Source organism: Bos mutus, chromosome 2 (assembly GCF_027580195.1).
Source record: "Bos mutus isolate GX-2022 chromosome 2, NWIPB_WYAK_1.1, whole genome shotgun sequence".
Lineage (NCBI taxonomy): Eukaryota > Metazoa > Chordata > Mammalia > Artiodactyla > Bovidae > Bos > Bos mutus.
The window spans coordinates 73,394,240-73,411,686 of record NC_091618.1 but is presented as its reverse complement, the minus strand read 5'-3'; the positions used below and the strand labels follow the sequence as shown (position 1 = coordinate 73,411,686).

Below are 17,447 nucleotides of genomic sequence, written 5' to 3'. Positions count from 1 at the left end.
ATGGCAGGCATGGCGGTACTGGAGGCTATGACGCAGCAGTGGTGATGGTTGTGGTAGTGAGTTTTCACAGTGGTGGCACCAATGATGATGATGGTGGTGGTGACAGGCAATAATGGCAGTGGGGGTGACGTGGTGGTGACAGCCTGTTCTGTTCTGAGGTTTTGAAATAAGGCACACCCTCCACTAAGGAGAGAAAGAAGGAGCCCTTTGTCACTCTGTGTTCCTCCCTTCCCTGTCTTGGAAAGCACTTGGAACACTTTGGAACACTTTATACTTCCCTTGAACTTTACAAAGGCCTAATCTACTTAGGGCAACTTTATCTGTTCCAAATCTGGGCTGCACACAATCCCCCAAGTCTCATCCTAGGTTGAAAGAGGCTAAAATTGAAATTTATGACCTTGGGAGTAGTTTTTGTCAGAGCAAATGACAAGGAGGCATTTACCATCTGAAAATGTTTGACTTTGAACAGTGTCCCATAGGCATTTATGGCCATGACAAATTAAAAAAAAATATTTAAAATTTAAGGAAATTAAGTTCTATATACAAGAATTGTGTTTCTGAAGTGGCTAGGTATGAATCAGGGACTGATGAACTGAATGACACTTTTAATGTCTTGGGGACCTCACACTCTTGAGGTGAATAATGAATTTCCAGGTGATGAAACCAGATCTCTATTTTCTCAGAGGAGATGTTTAAAAGTCAAGTTTTGTCTGGGATTTTCTCTCCTAAAAACGTTACAGTGATTGAGTGCAATTGAATCATTACTAATGAAAGCAGATGTAAATATGTAATTTTTAAATAAAGGCCCCCTTAAAATTAAAAGCATCTTTGCAAGCCCTACTGTCAGGCACAGAGTAGGTGGGCAGTAAAGCCTTGCTGAAGGAAAAAGCTGAAATCTTGTTATCCTTCTTGTTGTTACAAATAATATCATTGTGAATCAACCCCACATAACTTTTACACAGGTTTCTTGGGCCAGAGTGTGGTTCCTGATTCATCAGAAACAATTTAATCAAGTGAGCCCTCCTGAATCTGCTCTCTCTCCACCTCGGATTCTACCCATCACCCCCGCCAAGGATCTTAACTCTAACTCTGACTACACTCATTATTAGCAAGTGAAAATGAAAAAAGTTCTCAAATCCCAGTCCTTTGTAATCATTGGTTAATCGTCAAGCCAAGCGTTTGATTCTGCTTTTCTATTTCTTCACTGACTAAGGAGGTCAAGGTATTTGAAGCGTGTCTATTAATATTTAACAAGAAAAGGCAGATTTGAAAAGAGATATCAGTTCTTCCAGAGGGGCTTCATCTTCTAAAATGAAACTAGGGCTGGCTTATTTTTTTCATTCTTTATTGGAAAGCTTGAAAAAATGCTAAGAAAAGATCAGAGATTGATGCTCTGAAATAACATTTTACCTACAAAAAACTATTTGAAGACAAAGAAAAATCTGCTAGAACTGTTGAACTCTATGAACACCAAGGCATATCTGCTATACACTCATGTCCCTTTAATATTCATATAGACTGATGATATAGTTGATCATGTAGACTGGAAATAGGGAGAGAGAAGGATCCCAGGACGATTTAGATGTATTGATCTCACTCTTCCCAGTTCAAAAATACAGAAACGGTTTTCTGCAAATTGTTTCATGACTAACTTGCCTACATTCCAATGGAAACGCCTACCTCATAACAGATCACCTGCTGTGAGGAAGCCCTCAGTGATTTACGTGACTGTGGGGAATTGGGAAGGGGACTGGTGTCACGGGTGGCCTTGGAGGGGTGGGGCGCAGAGGGAAGCAGGGACATCCCACCCAGCAGTAATGCAGCCCTGGACCAGCTCTCTGAGGGTGGGTGGGTGTGGATGAAGAGCTATGGAGTGGCTGCCACAGCCCCATGAAGCTCTGGGATTCTAGGCTCATTTCTGAGTCTCAGTGACCTCATCTGTCCAGCCAGGTTAATGATAGAAATCCTATCTGCAATTCACAAGATGTTATGTGAATCAAATTACATGTCTCTGTTGCTCTCTGGAAGTGTAAGAGTATTATGATTATTATTATTACCACCACCATCATCATCACATATATCAGTTATCAAAACAAGAAGAGATTCACAGAGGACAGACTTGTAGTTGCCAAGGCAGGGGGTGGGGGGAGGTAGGGAAGGGAAGAATTGGGAGTTTGGGATTAGCAGATGTAAACTGTCATGTACAGGATGGATAAACAACAAGGTCCTACTGTATAGCTCAGGGAACTATATTCAGTATCCTGTGATAGACTATAATGGAAAAGAATATGAAAAAGCATATATATGTATAACTGAGTCACTGTACTGTAGAGAGGAGATTGATGTAACATTGTAAATCAACTATACTTCAGTAACTTTTTAAAAAGTGTATCAGTTATCTGCTTGCAGGCTGTGAGACTGCTAGATAAAATCCTGGTTTATGAGTATAGAATGCCCCATCAAGAGCCAGTGGAACTTGTGTGTGGGGAGCCTACAGCGCATGCATTTGTGGTTATAGCCTCTCCATGCTCTGCATCCTGGAGCTTCCGGAGCAGTTTTGGCAGTGCCTTCAGCACCCGGCATTAGGCGGGACACCTAGATATTTGCAGCTCTTGGTGGCCAGTTCTCTGCTGAAACTGGAGGCAGTCTTCTGGTGGGAGGCAAGTCATGGGAGGTGGGGTTATGACATGGGATACTAGGTAGAAAGTTTTCTCCCCTTAGCAAAAAGGAGGTACCCTTTTAGGCTACTACAGTTGTTCATCACTAACATTGTGAAGCGATGTCTACACTTTAATAATAAAATATAACGAGGACAACAGCATTCAGAACAGCAAGTTCCCATGTAGGCTCCTTTTGGAGGGGTTAGTTCAATAGGGTTGTTATTTAGTCACTAAGTCATGTCCAGCTCTTTTGCAACCCCATGGACTGTAGCCCTCCAGGCTCCTCTGTCCATGGGAGTTCCCAGGTGAGAATACTAGAGTGGGTTGCCATTTCCTTCTCCAGAGGATCTTCCTGACCCAGGCATTGAACCTGTATCTCCTGCATTGGCAAGCAAGTTCTTGACTGCTGAGCCCATAGGGTTGGTTCTTACCATTAACTGCAATAGGAAAACCTTTCAAACATGATTTAGCATCACTTGCGTTTTTTGATCTACAATGTCCACTATCCATCTTACCTAAAATACCAGTGGACAAAGAAACACTTAAGATGACCATTCTCCCAGGAGACAACTATGAGAAGAAAATAGTCTCTTCTGTCTGCACAATGAAACAGTGAAACCACATTTTAATTAGAGTTTGGGGTCATTCACTTTTCCTCACTCGGGATGAAAATAGATGAAACGTTAGGAGTCATCTAAAAGTGCTAGAGAAGTCTGAATGGGTAAAATCTGATACTTAGCCTGAGTAAAACTCAAACCAATTTTAAATTTCTTTCATGTTCTCCACTTTCTTTTTTAGTATTCACTTATAAGTTTTTAATGGCAAAAGGAAATTGCCATCTTTTGAGAAACACAGAGAAAAGTCTTGAGAGACATTCACTGTGCAAAGGTTTCATGTCATTTCTGCTAGTTTTTTTTTTTTCTTTATATTCCTACTCTCTAGTTCATAACAAGAATTTACAGCTTAGAAATCAAAAAGGAAAGGTTTTAGACAGTGTTTTAAAATAGATTTAAAAAAATTCTACAAAGCTATCATTTGGTGCTTCCAAAACTTATTTTCAACATCTTGGAAAGGAAATACGTTTTAGAAGTCCTGGGAACCGATCACATTTAGTTTTTAATAGTCTCTTACTTGAAACTGTAACTTTAAATTCTGTAAGTGGCACCTATCTTCCTAGCAGCTGAATATGTGACTTAAATGGAAGCAAAACTGCTTGACTTATATTGTCCAGAAGTTTTAAAGAATGCTTCATTTGAGGGGAAAAAGGATTTTTAAAGAACATTTACTTTTAAAATCAAGTTTCTTTCAAAGTAAATATGAAATCAGTTTAAAAAACTAGGAAATAAGAGCTACCAAATAACTTAAAAACTTCCTAAAGCAGAGAAATTTAACATCTAATTCCCAAAAGAAGACATCATTCTGTAATAGAGGCATTGAGAAACCCTAGAAATAATTCTAGGAGAAGCTTTAGAAATAATTCAGCAAATTAATCACCATTACCTTTTTTAGGTCTGGCCATTCTCTTGGTAAAATATGAGTGTGGATGTCAATCTTCATTGCCACAGGATCAGAGGAGATGCATATAAAGAAAGGAGTTTTGATATGAAGAGGTCTTCATGAAAACCATGGAGTTAATTGATTTACTTAGTCTCTTTACAGCTGCCACACCACTCGGTATGCCTGCTTAACTGGTCTAGATCCACTGGAACTGCCTTCTTAAAGTCCACAGCTCTGTTTGTTTGTCTACTTGGCTTTGGGTCAACAACTCTTTGGTAATCAGGACTCAGGGCACAAAATTAAAAAAAAAAAAAAAACAACTACTAAAGCCTGTGAGGTCAAACATACTTACAGGCTGCTTTTGAGTACAGGAGATCTAAAACTGACTAATCTTTGTTTTTGAATATTTTAATTTTTATGAAGATATACATACTTAGAAATCAAGTATCAGAAAGCTTTTAAAGGAAACAAATAGATCCCTGACTCATCTGTTCTTATTCTTGGTTTCATTCCTTAGAAGAAACCAAGTAATGCTTTTGCTTTTTGTACCATAGTTACCTCCAGGTCTTTAAACCATACTTAGCAATTGTCTTGTTCATGATAATCTAGGATGTTGCAAAGTTGTGAAGGAAGTTTCATCTTTACTTTTTTTTAATACTTGATTAGTCAATATTGATATATTTTTATTAACTAAAATCCATAGTTTACATTAGGGTCCAGTCCTTGAGTTGTGTATTATGTGGGATTTTGTTTAGCTTTTTATATTTTATTGGAGTATAGCCAATATAATTTACTTTTAAATCATAGAAAGAACTTCATACTTTGTATATGTAATTTCCTCCATTGCTTTTTTTTCATTTTTTAAAAAAATTTATTTGGTCACACCTTGTAGCATGTGGGATATTAGTTCCCCAACCAGGGATTGAACCCACATCCTTTGCATTGGAAGATGGAGTTTAACCACTGGGCCACCAGAGAAGTCCTCTTTTATATATTCATTCATTCATTTAACAAATTTTTATTGAGAACTACTGTGTGCTGAGGATATAAGGCTGTATGAGAGTTAGAATGATACATACATTGTTATAGGTACTTGTAGAGAGTGTAAGTATTGGGAGAAATAGAGGGTTGTCAGAGCAGTTTGGGGAGGGCTTCCACTTCTCTTTCCTTGATTTGACTCTGCCAATCAAAGAGATCAAGCTCAAGGAGAAGCAGAAATGCCAGTTTAGGAAGGAGTAGAAAAGACCATGTGTTCACTTTCAGGAAGAGGAGGCAAATCTTTCAATATAAAGATTGAAGAGATTATTAATATATTGTACTGGACATTTTCACTTCTTCACCTAAGGATGGGTTTGCAATTTAAAGTGGCTTTAGGAATTTTTATTAGCTAAAAATGAGTGGAAATGTCAAGGAGACTGCCTAGGTTTTCATCCAGAGGGAGGAGAAAGACTACCTCTACCAAGCAGTAGTCTTTCCCAAGCAGAAGGGAAAGTAAGAGATTTAAAATGTCACATGTGCAATACATCCAGTGAGTCCTGTCAGCATACATGTAACAGAAGAACAATGCATTTTTAAAAAATTAATTAATTAATTTATTTATTTTTGGCTGCACTGGGTCTTTGTTGCTGTACCCGGGCTTTCTCTGGTTGCGGCAGGGGCTACTCTTCATTGCAGTGAGGGCTATTCTTTGTTGCAGTGAGCAGGCTTCTCTTATTGCGGAGCATGGGCTTTGGGCACTCGGGCTTGGTAGTTGTGGCACATGGGCTTAGTTGCTCAAGGCATGTGGGATCTTCCCAGACCAGGGATTGAACCTATATCCCCTGCACTGCAAGGTGGATTCTTAACCACTGGGCCACCAGGGGTCCAGAAAAGAGCAATGCTTTTACTTCTGCTCATAAAGACAGGCAAACATTTTGGCTTGAAAGGGCAGGAGGTCACAGTGTCCTCATGAACTAAAGAAAGTACTCTTTCAGTTTCTACTATAACACTAAGGAAAGTGACAGCAAAAGGAAAATTGTATAAGATCTCATCTCACATCTAGAAAATGAATTATGAATCAGATGAGCTTTATACTGGCATTACTTTGTGGAAGAAGGCAAGAGATCCTTAAATTATTCAGTAGTTCCATTGTATAAAAATAAAATACGGCTTAGACCAAGTCTGAGTAGTTGCTTTCTCCTGGCCCTAATCTTATGGCTATGAATCAGCTCAAATATTTACCAAGGTTCAGTTCCTGACTCTACTGATTTTTACCCAGATATCACTGGGGAAAGTTACTTAGTCTCTCTGTGGATGCTTTTGAAATGTGGTGCTGGAGAACACCCTTGAGAGCCATTGGACCACAAGGAGATCAAATCAGTCAATCCTAAAGGAAATCAACCCTGAATATACGTGAGAAACACTGATACTGAAACTGAAGCTCCAATACTTTGGCTACCTGATGCAAAGAGCTGACTCATTGGAAAAGATGCTGATGTTGGGAAAGATTGAGGGCAGGAGGAGAAGGGGGAAACAGAACATGAGATGGTTGGATGGCATCACTGACTCAGTGGACATGAGTTTGAACAAGCTCTGGGAGATAATGAAGGACAGGGAAGCCTGGTATGCTGCAGTCCATGGGGTTACAAAGAGTTGGACATGACTTAGTAACTGAACAACAACAAAAATAGGGATGATAGTAGAAGAACTGATTCATAAAGTTGTGTTAAGCATTAACTTGAATAACATAAAACTGTCAGCTATGAATTAGATGATGACATGTAATCCAATTATTTCTTAATCTACCATATGCAGAATGACAGGAAGTCTGATGGTGGATTATATAAGAACCCTGGGTTTATGTGATGCAGGACTGTGGGGTGGAAACACCCTCTCTGTGATGGTCCTGATTATATTTCTCCGTGGCCAGGCCTGTGATCCACTTGAAGTTAGGCAGCTCCACTGGTAGAAAAGGACTTCTCCTGGAGGCTCCCACTCCAAATTAGAATTCTTCTTTCTTCCTGTACCTGCTCTTCTTCTTTGTGTTTCCTCTCTCAGTGGATGACACTGTCCAAACCGAATTTTTCCCTCTTTGCCTCTCTCTTTCTCTTCCCCACAATCAATAAGGCTTCAGCTCTTTTTATTCTAGCCCCATGGATCTCCCAACCTTGTTCCTTCCTCTCCAGTGTCACTTTCAGGCCCTCATCGTCTGTCTCCAGGACTGTTTAATCGTCCAGTAATGGTCTCTGACTCCAGTCTTGGCCCACTGTAATCCATCCCCAGGACTCTACGTCAGTGTGATCTCTCTAAAGTTCTATGTGATCTCATTTCCTTCCAGCTGAACATTTTCCGTGGTTTCTCACTCTAAGTTCAAGTGTGCATGGGAAGCAAGGTCCCATATCTACTTTTTACCTCTGTGCTGTGCCACTGTTCTCTGTGCCCTAGGCTTAGGGAGCACTTTATGCCTCCCCAGATGGAATGCATTTCCATTTTTGTCTTTACTTATGGCTTCTCTGACTGTCACTGAACATTTAGCTTAAATATCACTCCTCTATGAAGCCTCTCCAGACTACTCCTACCGCAAATGGTAAAGGAGGACTACCCACTCCTGGGAGACTTAGTTAGTTGAGGGAGTGAGTGAGTAGAAATGACCCCAGTAAAGCTGTGGCAGATTTAAAGTTCATCTTCAAGGGTAACAGAATCCCTTTCTGCTATCTTTTACCCAGCTCTTGCTTCTGGCACCCAGAGATGTCTTTACCTCTTTTTCTTCCTTATCAATATTTGCTATTTGAAGAGGATCTGGCTTCAGTCTTTTGCACTTGAGTTTGAATTTGTCTACATTGGGAAACTGTTGAATTAATGAATTTTTGAGAAAATATCATAGGGTCAGGGACCATGTTTGTCTTTTCTGTTACAACCTCAGCGAAAAGCAACTGAGTAGGTGATGCGATGATTAATTTTATGTGTCAGATTGGCCCAGATATTTGATTGAACACTTTTTTAGAAGTTTCTTTGAAGGTTTTGTGGGTTTTGTTTCATTTTTTTTTTTCCGGATGGGATTAACATTTGAATCAATAGTCTTGAGTAAAGCAGAGTACCCTCTATAATGGGGGTGGGCCCTTCCAATCATTTAAAAGCCTTAATATAAAAAGACTGACAACCCTGGATGAGGAGGAAATTCCACCAGTAGGTGGTTTTCATACTTGAACTGCAGCACCTACTCTTTATTGGCTCTCTAACCTATTGGCCTACTCTGCGGATTTTGGATTTGCTAGCCTCCACAATTACGTCAAGTTAATTCCTTAAAATAAATCTCTCTCTATATATACATACACACACATCTTGTTGGTTCTGTTTCCTTGGAGAAACCTCAAAAAATACAGTATTTTATAGGTGTTTCATTAAATATTTGATTAATTCATCATTAATTAAATACACATGAATAGGTAGATAAAATATATTTTTCTGGAACATTACTGTCTGAGCTTCACGTTATGAGTATGAACTGTTGTGCAAAAGGTTTCAGCCTTTATTCAATAGCATGCAGCAACAGGTGTCATTCTCAGTATTTCTGTGAATTCTCTGGCACTCTTTATTTTTGGAAAATTAAGGTATTCAAGGGTAAAAACAGAAGCCAACTCTTGGATTTTTAGCTTTTTCTTTAAATTAAAGCATAGTTGATTTAAAATGTTGTGTTAACTTCTGCTGTACAGCAAAGTGATTCATATATGCATATATATATATATATATATTCTTTTTATAAACATTCTTTTCCATTATGGTTTATCATCGGATATTGATTATGGTTCTCTGTGCTATACAGTAGGACTTTGTTGTTTATCCTATGTAGAAGCTTACATCTGTTAACCCCAACCTCCCACCCTGTCCTTCCCCCAACCCTCTCCTCCTTGGCAACCACCAGTCTGTTCTTGATGTACATGATTTTGAGTTTTAAAAGCTTCGGCCTCAATAGTTGACTTTGAACCACAGACTTAGGAGGATCTGAGGTTGAGATGAAATTTTCACCCATCTCTGATTTAATAAAGACCTCCTCCCCGAGAAATAAAGACCTCCCAGAGCAGGCAGAGGGGAATCAGAGAAGGAGAAGGAAGTGTGTTGATACTGTGGGTCCCTGAGGAGCTCATCCCTTTGCCCTGCCTCCCATGGCCAAACCTGGGAGTGGGATGGGAGGAGAAATCTCAGATTGGTTGTGAGATCTTGATCTGGTAGGAGAGGGGATTCCCAGACATTGCTTGGGAAGGCGGCAAGAAAATGTGGTAGAATGTTGTGGCTGAGCAGAGAAGGCATTATATAGGTGAGCAGAGTGCCCGAGGCTCAGTAAGGCAAGAGAGCTGCAGAATGAACCAAAGAGGAGGGTGGAAGTAGCTGAAAGCAAGCCAGTCTTGAAGGGGCCTTGGGGGAGGGAGGTGATGAGTCAGCAGGTGCCTGTGTGTGCTGACGATGGAACATGTTTCAATATACATCAGCATGAACAGTGACCCAAATGAAATACCACTGAAACTGAGTTCCCCTGCTGAGTTTATAATTAACCTCTCTATCCAAAACTTTACTCTCCTGCTTATCCTGTTCCTGTTCCCTTCAGGACTGAAGAGTATCAAAGAGAAGGGGAGCCTGAAACCTAGTAGGACCCTGTGGGGCACTCCCTGCTACAAAAGCCCCTTGGTGTCCCCTGTTTCTTGTAGAAAAAGACCTCAGCTTCCTAGGCCTCCCCTGAGTTCCAAAGAGTCATTGGGATCACTCTTCATGCTAGTGTATATTGATACATGTTCCTCCCATCATCAGTGCACACAGGTGCCTGCTGATCACAAACACATAGAACCCAGATTGATTGGAACCAGAAAGTGACTAAAACACTTTAATGATTAAACATCACCCTGTCACCTCACCACCAATCAATCAGAAGAAAGTCAACCCTGATCCTTAATTTTGCTCTTAACAACTCTTCGCTGGGACTTCCCTGGTGGTCCAGTGGTTAGGACTCCCATGTTTCCGCTGCAGGGGCACAGGTTTGGTCCCTGGTCAGGGAACTAAGATCCTGCATGCCACGCAGTGTGGCTGACAACAGATTCTTCCCTGAAAGCCTTCAGGGAGTTTGGGCCTTTTCAGTATTAGCTGCCCATTTTCTTTGCTTGGTGCCCTACAATAAACTCTATACTTTCCTTTGCCCCAACCCAGTGTCAGTACATTGGCTCTTCTGCCTGGCAGGTGAGCAGACCCAAGATTGGTTTGGTAATACCTCTTCTGCCTGCTAATGCCTTGGGCTACAAAAGAGAGTAAGGAGAGTCTGGGGTAATGGTTTACAGCATGGACTATAGCATAGAAGACACGAAGTTTATTTCCTTGAGCAGATCACTTAATTTTCTATGTACTTATCTCCCCATATTTAAATAGAGAATAATAAAACCTACCTTGGGATGTTGTAAGATTAAAATGAGTTAAGACATGGAAAGCATATAAAACAATGCCTACAGACTTTCCTGGTGGTCCAGTGTTAAGACATCACACTTTCAATGCAGGAGACACAGGTTTGATCTCTGACCAGGAAGATTCTACATGCTTTGGAGCAACTAAGCCTGTGCACCACAGTTATTGAGTCTGTGCTCTAGAGCCCAGGAGCCACAACTACTGAGCCCATGCACCGTAGAGCCCGTGCTCACAAGAGAAGCCACTGCAGTGAGAAGCCCATGCACCACAATGAAGAGTAGCCCCCCTCGCCACAACTAGAGAAAACCCCACTCAGCAATAAAGACTGAGCACAGCCAAATAAATTATATAATATAAATATATATATATATATATATATATATATATATATAAAAGATCCAACTTGCTGCATGGCATGGCCAAATTTTTTTTTAAATAAAATAAAAATGCAAGTCTCTTTTAAAAAATAAAATAATAAAATAAAATAATGCCTAGCGTAGATAAAGTGAAAGTGAAAGTGAAGTCGCTCAATCGTGTCCAACTCTTTGCAACCCCATGGACTGTAGCCTACTAGGCTCCTCTGTCCATGGGATTTTCCAGGCAAGAGTACTGGAGTGGGTTGCCATTTCCTTCTCCATAGCATAATAAGTGGTATATAATTGTTAGTTGTCATTTATCATATTATTGTCATCACATAAGCCCTTCAGAATTTAGACAAAACCTCAAGGAAAATGTGTGGATAAGAGAAAACCTGAAATAACTGCGATTAAGTTTCTGCCATCTGATGGCATTAGGATTTGTATTAACAACTGAGAGAGATTATAGAAAAGTAGAGAAACTTACATTTTGCATACATTTATATGATGACACATGAAATTTTTGCAAGTTCTCCTCGGAATTCCAGGTGTTATGTGTGAAGGGAGGTTTTTGGGCGCAAGATGGGGTTGATAATCCCTTGATTTATAAGCCATATTATTAATGGATGCAAGCTTCCCTGGTGGCTCAGTGGTAAAGAACCTGCCTGGAATGCAGGAGATGCAGCAGGAGACAGGGGTTTAATCCCTGGGTCAGGAAGATCCCCTGGTGAAGGAAATGTCAACCCACTCCAGTATTCTTGCCTGGGAAATCCCATGGACAGAGGAGTCTGGTGGGCCACAGTCCATGGGGTCGCAAAGAGTCAGACAAAACTTAGTGACTGAGCACATCAGCCACCTGAGGAGGCCTGGAGCAATGGAGATCAAAGTTTAGGAGGAAGTTTAGCTCAGGAGGACAGGAAGAAATAAAGACCAGAGTACAGATAGAGGGTTAGCTTTGAAGAGGGGGAATCCCTTCTTCTTAGGGTGAAGGGAGATAGGAAGGGATACAATGGGGCTGTGATGTCCAAAGCCTCAGCCATCAAGGGCTGCTAAAATACATGGTCTTTCTGAGGTGAGAATTGAGATCATCTACTGAGTCAGGGCTAGAAGTTTGAAAAGAAAAGAAAGGAACAGCTTTAAAATGGCATTTGAGTTGTTGCTAGGGGATGAACAGCAGCATAGAGGCTATAGTGAAGTTGGACCTTCAGAATATTTAATGGAAAACCACTTGAAAACACACAAAGGAATTTTTAATCTGGAAGAAAATACAGCTATAAATGCACACAGTGAGGGGGGTGGATAGATTGGGAGACTGGGATTGACATATACACACTGCTATATATAAAATGGATAACTAATAAGAACCGACTGTATAGCACAGGGAACTCTTCTCAATATAATGAACTATATGGGAAAAGGATCTAAAAATGAGTGGGTATAGGTATAACTGATTCTTTTTGCTGTATAGCAGAAACTAACACAACATTCAAAATCAAGTATGCATGCATGCTTGCTAAGCCGCTTCAGTTGTTTCCAGCTCTTTGGGACCCTATGGACTGTAACCCACCAGACTCTTCTATCCACGGGATTATCCAGGCAAGAATATGGAGGGGGTTGCTGTGCCCTCCTCCAGACGATCTCCCTGACCCAGGGATTGAACCCATATCTCCTGTGGCTCCTGCATTAGCAGGCAGATTCTTTACTGCTAGCACCACCTGCTGCTGCTGCTACTGCTGCTAAGTCACTTCAGTTGTGTCCGACTCCGTGTGACCCCATAGACGGCAGCCCACCAGGCTCCCCTGTCCCTGGGATTCTCCAGGCAAGAACACTGGAGTGGGTTGCCATTGCCTTCTCCAATGCGTGAAAGTAAAAAGTGAAAGGGAAGTCGCTCAGTCGTGTCTGACTCTTAGCAACCCCATGGACTGCAGCCCACCAGGCTCCTCTGTCCATGGGATTTTCCAGGCAAGAGTACTGGAGTGGGGTGCCATCACCTTCTCCGAGCACCACCTGGGAAGCCCATAAATCGACTATAATAAAAATCTTTTAAAATAATAAAAAAAAATTTTTTTAAAGCATTAGAGGGAATTCTGTGGTGGTCCAGTGGTCAGGACTCTGAGCTTCTACTGCCAGGGGCTCAGATTCAATTCCTAGTCTGAGAACTAAGATTCCACAAGCCATGTGGCATGGCCAAAAAAAAAAAAAAGGTATTAGATCAAATAAAGATACTCCTAAAGGTGAAAAAATATAAATGCACGAAGTGGTTCTATTAGAGTAGTGAAATTCTGAATTGTTTTTTTAATTTCTGTATTTTCAAAATATTTCATAATGAAGTTATAATACTCTAATCATTGGAAAGGTTTATAAAAATATATTTTAAAGGAATTTATAATGTGGTCTCAAAAGTCACTATAATTAATCTCATCTTTTTCTGTAAATCATAATGGTTTGTCTTGTCTAGGGAGTTTTATCATAGGTTATCTAATGTTTTCATCTCACTTTGATAATCTTAGCATGTAGCTTACCTGTTTCCTTAAACGATTGAGTCAGTAATCCCACAGTGCTGTATGTTCTACTCCAGTTGCCCCCTGAATTATTTTTTAAATCAACTGAAGAAACCAAAAATTAAGATTCAATCCAGGATCTCCTCTGATTACATTAGCTTTTGCCAGATCAGTGTAACCTAGTAAGATTCTACATTCATGGAGAGCTATGTCTCTCGGAAGTCAGGGAAAATGATTGGCTTGCTCTAAATTAGATTTATTGAGTGTCAACCTAAAATCTAGTGGTATACTTGATTTTATTCTTTTTTTTTCCCCCACTGTGACTTTGACTCAGAGATCAGCTCTCCCCTCTCTTCATTCACAATTGCCATAATTGATGCCTAATTCAGAAATGAGGCGGTAGGCATTTCCGTAATGGGAGATTATGTGTTATTCACTCATAAAGACAATGCTACGGCTGTCAGTCATTGCATGCTTCACAGTGCTATGGAGGGGAGAAGCAGAAGTGAACAAATGTGAAATCCATCATCTGGAGTATATTTTAAAAAGAATAGTTCCATTCTAGACTTACTCAGAGCTCTAATGATAGAAAATAATAACTTTTATCCCACGAGGTTGAGGATGGATTGAGAAAGACCAGAGAGTCTCAATCTTAATTCCCAAGTGGTAATCACTAGGGGAACTTTAAAAATGTTGCTCTTCCTCCCTCCAACTCCTACCCTTTTCCCTGGTTTCCCTGTCCAGAGTGGCCTAGTTAAATTTGAATTTATAATATTTATAGTATAAGTATTTCTCAAATATTGCCTGGGGCATACTTATATGAAAAAATTCATTATTAATCTGAAATTCGAATTTAGCTGTACACCCTGTCTTCTTACTTGCTAAATCTTTCATACAAACACCCTTCCTCCCAAATCCGCAAACAAGATTCAGAAGTGAAAGGTCTGGTAGTTTAAAAAGTTCCTCAGGTGATTCTAATGTGCACCAAGATTCAGAAACACTGGGCTAATAAACCTTAAAAGGTTTAAGCTGTAAAACCGTGGAAGCTGACCTTTGGTAGAAGGCAAACTAAAATAGGAAAGAGGAAGATGATAAATGATTGTTAAGACAGCTCAGTCGAATCCATCACGACTTCTTTGAAGTCTTCTGTTTTGTTGTCCTATATTCTATATTTGTTATAATTTATTGAGGAGGACATTCATGCTACACATACATGTGTATGTAATCCCTTCTGGATTACTATACCCTTCTGGATTACTATACCCTTGACTGATGCTGAGTAGGGAATTCTAGGTATTTATTCTAGGCATGTGTAGCCATGCTCTGTGTCACTGATCATTTCTGCCCCCTCCAAACTGTGTCCTCTGGCAACAGGGCTGGCTGAACCTGGAGGAGACACATGGCCCAAGACAATCAGTTTATGGTCTGGACAGTGGCCTATAAAGTATTGTGGTATAAGAGTTCTGCCCAGTAGATTGATGGTGATTCAGTTGGACCAGACAGATTCTTTCTGTGTTTTATTTCTGTATACAGAGCGCCAGATAATGGAAGGAAGCAGAATCAAACGGGATAGGTTGGGTCAGTGGTGTTCAGACTTCAGTGAGCGTTAGAATAATTTATAGGGCTAATTGGGCTAGTTTCTGCTACAGTAACGAACAAGCCCCAGATCTCCATGGTTGAAGGAAACAGAGGTTTCTTTCTTGTTTGGGCCACGTGTTTGTTGTAGGTTGTCTGGGTGCTCAGTTTCCAATGTCAGTGTCAGCTTCCTCACTCTGAGACTCAGCCTGATGGAGCAGCCACTGTCTGGGACATCCTGGCTGTGATCACAGCAGAGGACACAGGGAGTGCGTGGTGAAGCACACCCTGACTCTTAAAGTTACCCCTGGAGGTGACATATGTCACTTCTACTCAATTGTGCTGGCCAAAGAGAATCATATGGCCCCACATAACTTCTAGTGGGCTGGTAAACACAATCTTATTTTCTTAGAAGGAAGAGAACTAGAAGATTTGCAAACTGCTTTAATTATCAACCAATGGCTGGAACCAAAAAAATACACACAAAAAGAGACTAGCATGCAGAGGGCATGAAATCATCAGAGCCAGGGACTGAGGAAAACCCTGGCTGGTCAGTTGGTAGTGGCAGGGATGATTAGAGACAAGATGTGGATATATAGAGTCATATAGTGGTTGATGATGGTTATTGAAGCTGCTTTTGATCCTAAACCACCTCTAAAGTTGTTGCATTATGTTCTGATAACCATGGATGTATTAATATGGATGTTCCCACATCAATACCTCTAGGCCCAAAGTATGACCAAGGAGTGGCTATTTGGAGGTGTGTAAATGGAGCCTAGGCATGTGGGCTAGGCGTCTGAGACCAGGAGGGGACCTAGAGGTAAGAAGAGAAAGGGGCATAATTCATGGTCTGGGGACCAGGGCTCTCTGCAGTATCATGATTGAGCACAGAACCTTTAAGAACCCAAGAATTTTAACTTCAAACTTGGCTTTCCACATGGTTCTGAAGGCATATTTGTAAAAGTAGTTTGGATAGAATATATTCCAGTTTCTTAGGTTGGTTTGTCCTTATAAATATTCATAATTATGGCACATAGATCTCCATTTATTTTTTAATTTTAAAATTATTTATATACGTATTTATTTATTTAGGCTGCACTGGGTCTTAGTTTCAGCACATGGGATTTTTTTTTTCAGAATCTTTTTTTTTTTTAATTGCAGCATGTGAACTCTTAGTTTCAGCATGTGGGATCTAGTTCCCTGACCAGGGATGGAAGCTGGGCCCCCTGGGTACCACTGGGAGTGTGGAGTCTTAGCACTGGACCAGCAGGGAAATCCACATAGGTCTCCATTTATATCCTTGCCACGTGCTGTGTGTGCTAAGTCACTTCAGTCATGTCTGACTCTTTGCGACCCCATGGATTGTATCCCACCAGGCTCCTCTGTCCATGGGATTCTCCAAACAAGAATACTGGAGTGGATTGCTATGCCCTGCTGCAGGAGATCTTCCGACTCAGGGATCAAACCTGAGTCTCTTTGTCTCCTCCATTGGCAGGTGGGTTCTTTAATACTAGCGCCACCTGGAAATTCCCTTGCCCCAGACCCTGTAAATGTTAGAGACTGATCTGGAGGGCAGGTGGAGAACTCAGGAGGTCAGGACTCAGATCGTGGCCTGGGGCAGTAAGGAAGCACCTGTCAATATAATTCTGTGGTGCAAATACTGATGAATCTGCTTTGACTATCAAATTTTACAGATTTAAGAAACAATGAATTGTCTCCAAATCAGGTTCTCCAAAGCCTCGCAAAAGAGCTTGGCAGAAAAAGGGTAAACGCTTATATTTCACTTAGCCAATTTGGCTCTCACTCTAATCTGTCAACAATTTGTTTACAACAAGCTATGTTGTCATATTAAGAGCACTAGTGCGAGAATTAAAACACGTGGTTTCTAGACACTGCAGCCTGGTGGCCAAGAGTGTGGGCTTTGGAACCAGAGAGATACCAGCTGGGAGGTCAACTCTTCTGCTTACAAGCTGAGTGATCTCAAGCAAGTATCAACCTCTCTGAGCTTCAGTTTCTCCATCTCTAAGTAGAATAAGGATCCCTGCCTGACACGGGTATTGTTAGGATTTAGTAAGACACACCTGAAAGTGCCTGGTGCCTAAGGGGTAACTGGTGCCACTGTGGTTTTGTTGCTTCTATTGTTATAATTGCACAACCTTCGACCAGCTAGTTAAACTCACTTCAAAATTAATTAGAAAAAAATACCAATACAGTATACTAACGCATATATATAGAATTTAGAAACATGGTAACAATAACCCTGTATACGGGACAGCAAAAGAGACACTGATGTATAGAACAGTCTTTTGGACTCTGTGGGAGAGGGAGAGGGTGGGATGATTTGGGAGAATGGCATTGAAACATGTGTATTATTATATATGAAACGAGTTGCCAGTCCAGGTTCGATGCACGATACTGGATGCTTGGGGCTGGTG

At 40.8% G+C, this 17,447-nt stretch overlaps 1 protein-coding gene across 1 annotated transcript in view; it reads right to left on the bottom strand.

Moving 5' to 3' along the window:
* Positions 1 to 4,217, bottom strand: part of ACMSD (aminocarboxymuconate semialdehyde decarboxylase) — a 61,543-nt gene extending 57,326 nt beyond the window's left edge. The window contains exon 1 of the mRNA XM_070389658.1: positions 4,161 to 4,217. Coding sequence (XP_070245759.1) covers positions 4,161 to 4,217 — 57 coding nt within the window. The remainder of the gene's footprint in view (positions 1 to 4,160) is intronic.
* Between the last annotated feature and the right edge of the window lie 13,230 nt (positions 4,218 to 17,447).